This window comes from Apaloderma vittatum, unplaced genomic scaffold (genome assembly GCF_000703405.1).
Source record: "Apaloderma vittatum isolate BGI_N311 unplaced genomic scaffold, ASM70340v1 scaffold7798, whole genome shotgun sequence".
NCBI lineage: Eukaryota > Metazoa > Chordata > Aves > Trogoniformes > Trogonidae > Apaloderma > Apaloderma vittatum.
Window position 1 is genome coordinate 20,081 of NW_009731162.1, and position 4,741 is coordinate 24,821.

General features: G+C 48.9%; 1 protein-coding gene across 1 annotated transcript; it reads right to left on the minus strand.

Annotated features, from left to right (window-relative positions):
* Positions 1–1,037: 1,037 nt before the first annotated feature.
* On the minus strand, positions 1,038–2,036 carry LOC104269452 (G-protein coupled receptor 35-like). Its single transcript, XM_009875089.1, has one exon. It carries the CDS (start codon positions 2,034–2,036, stop codon positions 1,038–1,040), a length of 999 nt encoding a protein of 332 aa, XP_009873391.1.
* Between the last annotated feature and the right edge of the window lie 2,705 nt (positions 2,037–4,741).

Genomic DNA, 4,741 nt, shown 5'->3' on the forward strand with positions numbered 1-4,741 from the left:
CTCCCACTGTGCACTGGCCAAGCAGTGAAAGAGAAAAAAACCCACAAATCCAAAGCAATGCTTCATCACGAAGGGCGATGTGGAGAATCACTCAGCCATGGGTTTGCCCTAGGCCTGCAGAAGTGCCTTAGACACCCTGCTCTCACCAAACATCCCCTGAAAACTGTTCATGGATGGTGAGGGAGGGATCAGGGATGCAGCTCCTTTGTGTTACTCACCGCTTTTTTCTCGGCATTGACACTCCTTCAGCGTGAGGCTGTGACAACTCAAGCAGATGCTCTCACCAGACAGGGCACCCGCTGAATAATAGATCCCATGAAAAGTTCAACAACAAACCCGTCACTAGGGCTTACAGCGGCCACTTGGGTGAGATCAGGTCTTCACAGCTTTATACTTGATACGCACAGTGCTAAGGGTCTGTTCTGTGGTCCACAATGCTTTGTGTAGCTTAGTTTTTCCGTGCACTACAAGTGCTACATGGTGGGAATGGGGCAATTGTCTCAGGCCAATGTCTGACTCCTGCAGTGCGCTCTGTGTGCAGCAATAGCTGCATCCTGGCGAGAGCTGCAAGCTTCAGAATTATATAGGGTGGCAGGAAACTACCACTGCACAGGCAAATTCTTTGATGTGCGCAGCACAGGTGTATTAGGTTTGACATTGTAGTACAGGGGCTTTTTCTTGGTATTAAGTAATCATATATATATGTTTACAGTACTAGAGATGGATCTGTGCGTTGCTGTAAGGGTGCTTGGTTTCCTGTGTTTAGCTGTGTGATATGTACAAATAAGCATGTGACAGAAACAGCGGCCTTATCATTTCTTCTCTACACCGTATAGCTGCTCTTCTTGACCACGAGATGCCTGAAGCTGCAATACAACAATCCAAGACGACAGTCAGAGATGGAGTCAAGTCACTGAAGACAGAAAGACAAAATTCAAGTTAACATCAGATCCCCTGGAGGAGAGTTGCCACTTGTTGCAGGTATGCCTGTACTTACACTGATTGCAAATACTGTAGGTAGTCCAATTCACTCTGCCTTAAAACCTCAGTGGCCCTGTGGTCCTGGACACCTGTAGTGCAGTACACCTTGTTGGTGTCATGACTTGATCCGTGGGTGACTGCGACTCTTGGCTTTTGTTCGTCTTAGACCTCAATGATATACAAGTGGGGAACAGAGAAGGGAATTCCTGAAATTCCTTGGCTGCAAAGTAATAGCAAAATGCATCGAAACAGCAGTTTGAATTTGCTAAGCATGCACAGATGTGAATAGAGGATCTAACCTTCGAGAGTAGAGAACAAGCTCCGGCAACATCCACTGCAAACCGCACAAGCAGTGTGATGTAGAAAGGTGAAAAACATATGACGAACACACACAAATTCACAGAAACAATGTGGATTGCTTTCTGGATTAGCTTTGTCTCATGAGGGCTTGTGGTTGTCTTCTTTTTGAGACAGTTGATGACTTCTACTGAGCAAAAAATCACAATCCCTAAGGGAATAAAATACAGAAAGATAATAGAGAATAATGATGAATAATTAGGTTGAATAGATTGTTTCTTAAAGCAGAAGTGTTCCTTTTTTTCCTGAAATTTTGGACGCAAGTAGGAATAAATTATGAGCATTATCCAAAGAAATGCACAGATAGAAGCCGACTTCAGTGGGGATCGAAGAGTCTTTGCTTTTAGAGGGAACTTGATTGCAATGTATCGGTCGATCGCGATCAGGGTGATGATGAGGATGCTCATAGGCATGTTTGTAAGATAGATGCTCCGTATGGTGGCACACAGCTTGTCCATGGGGTGATCGTACATGGTAAAATATATTATGAAAGGCAGGGCAAAGAGCAGGAAACTGTCTGCGACCATGAGGTTGATCATGTACACCCTGGTCTCAGTCCACCTCTTGATTTTGCAGCAGAAGACCCAGAAGGCAATCATGTTCAGTGGGATCCCCAAGGAGAGCACTGGGATGTAGAAGATCAGTTGAAATAGCAAAGCGCCATTCTGCAGCGTGTCGTTGGTGGTGCAGTTTTCCATGTTGGGCCGTCTCTGCAAGAAAAGGGTGCAGGCATGAGACTGAGCTCAGGGACGAGTCCTCTGGGCTGGGTCTTGCTCCAGTGTCCCTGCTCTCATGGCTCTGTGGCCACTTGCACCCCTGCACCGCACATGTATGCAAGCCCTGGAGAGGCTTCTCAGCACTGTCCTGTCCCTCAGCCATCAAAGTAACACTGTCACTCGCCACCAGCTAACACAAAATCACAGAGGGAGCCCTCTCTTGCAGCTATTACGGTGTTACACCAGCCTTGCCCTACATCTATGCCTGATTTGCACAGTTTAGTTAATAGCAAAGGATCTGCAAAGCAGGATGGTAATTTTTGTGGTCCCTTATCTTTGGTGCTGCTATGGTTATCAGAGGGCTTTAGGGCAGCCCGAAGCAGAGCTGGGCAAAATTCCCCCTTTGCCCCCTGAGGATTTTGCTTTGCTGCTGAAGCCACCCCATGGGTTTTCTCCAGGTCTTGCCAGACCCTTGAACCTCCACAGGACTTGAGCCCTTCCAGCCGTGGGGTAGCTCAGGTGGCTTTACTCCTGGGGGTGCTGGGGTCACTGCTGCAGGAGGACAAACCCTCTTCTTTTGCTGCAATGTGCTAGGGAGGAATAGCTCAGCATGGGTACCACCAGCCCTAGTAGACAACAGGTGTCCAAAGAGAGAAGGGAAAGTGAATCCCAGGGCTTAGACTATCTCCCGGTGTTCCTTTAAATATTGCAGGGCATCTGCTACCAGCAAGGAGGCTGCAGAGGATGAATCAGACAGTCTGCAGCTCATAAAGGAAATGTTTACAGGGAGGCAGAAAAGGAAAACACCCAGATTCCTACAATCTCTTATAAATACATTGCCTTATAAGTTCAGCAGCTTCTAAGCATCAACATCTAAACTGTAGTGAAAGTGCCCGACTGTGTGAACTACATGAATTGCTTTCAGTGTCCGAGACTGGGAGACGGATCTGGCAACCACGGAGGAAGCGTGGCACCTGCCCTACCACCCGAACGGGTATGGCAATACTGAAGCACAGGGATACAGGCATTTTTAGGGTGGAATTTATAGAGGAACTAATGTATAGCCAGTGTCCTGGCTTTCTTGGGCAATGTAAGCAGAGAGCTGGTGGCTGTTCCCGTGTCCCGTGCCACAGCGTGCCTGGAGCCAAGCGTCTCCACGCTCACAGAAGCAGTATGGCAAGAAGCACTGGTGTGAAACCGCAGAGAGGGGTGAAGACCCCCCAGAACGACACATCTAGCTGCAAAACAGTGAAACATGACAGAAAGCAGGAGGAAACTGAAGCACCTCTGTACAGCTGAGGATTGACTCGCGTGTTAACGAGCAGGCAGCCCTGGCTAGCGCTCTTCAGTTAAGAGGTGAGAAAGCAAACCCTTGAAGTTCTGAGCAGAGCACACAGTCACACAGCGATGTGGGAAGAACTAAAAGATTTTACCTGCTTCTTGTGGTGCTGTGGGTGGGTTTGCTCCTCAGAAACGTTGCAGTGTAGACACGGGTGGCCTGGCAGGGGAGGAGATCTGTTGGGGCTGCTGGTGCAGGGTGCTGCTCTGCACAGGGCGCAGCTACCCGGGAGCACCAAAACACAGCAGTGAACTCTTGTTCCCCAAAAGCGCTTCATTTATCGCCTACTTTTGTGGGACCGTCGAGCCTCTGGTGCCCTCTGTTGTTCTACTCGCGTCTGTTCAATGCTTCCCCATCATTTTTTCCACCCAATCTGCGCTCCCCTCGCTCCCCTCACACGAACTAGCCATTAAAATTTAATGTTTTCTGTCGTGGGGAAACAATTGCTGAAATAAAACCCTTAATGGTTGCAAATTGCCTTTCTGGCAGCAAAATATCCCCCAGGGAGTAGAGCAGCCCTGTGCAGTCTCCGGTGCGGTTGCACACCATGCCCCAGACGGGCAGCATTTTGGGGGCTGACGGCCTTTTAGAGGGGGCGCTTTGGTGCTTGTGCACCCTCTCACAGAGAGCCCAGGGCGAGGAGGCCCAAAATGTTTCTCCTTCATGTCCTTACAAGAAAGGTGACAGACTTTATGGGCCTGCTCGTTCTCCACTAGGCAGCATCATTGGTGAGCCCGAGCTGGTAATGACAGTCACTGCCAACTGGGTACAGTCGAGAGCTACCACCTTGGCAGTGGGCACACCATGAATGTGAGAACCCTTAGGAATGTGTTTAAGAACATGCCTCGGTGGTATTTTATACTCATTTTGATGACTTTTGCTGTCGTTTGGCTGCAGCAGTTGCAGTCCCCTCTGAAAGGAGGTTGTAGCAAGGTGGGAGTTGGTCTGGTCTCCCTGGTAGCGAGTGATAGGACGAGGGGAAACGGCTTCACGTTGTGCCAGGGGACATTCGGGTTGGGTATTAGGAAGAATTTCTTTACTGAAAGGGTTGTCTAACCTGTCTGTACTGAAAGGGTTCTTTACTGAAAGGCATTGGAACAGCCTGCCCAGGGAGGTGGTTAGGACAAGCAGATGTTGTGCTGAGGAACATGGTTTAGTGGTGTTGATAGGGCTAGGACTAAGGTTGGACCACTTCTTCCGAGCTCAAGATCAGAGCATTCCAACAGGTAGGAAATCAAGAAAGGGAGCCAGAAGACCTGCATGGTTAAACAGGCAAGCTTAAGTAGAAGAAGAGAGTCTACAGATCATAGAAGGGGAGGCTGTCCACTTGGGAGGAATATAAGACTGT

Coding starts and splice junctions, on each gene's coding strand:
- LOC104269452 (XM_009875089.1), bottom strand. CDS start 2,036: ATGGAAAACTGCACCACCAACGACACGCTGCAGAATGGCGCTTTGCTA.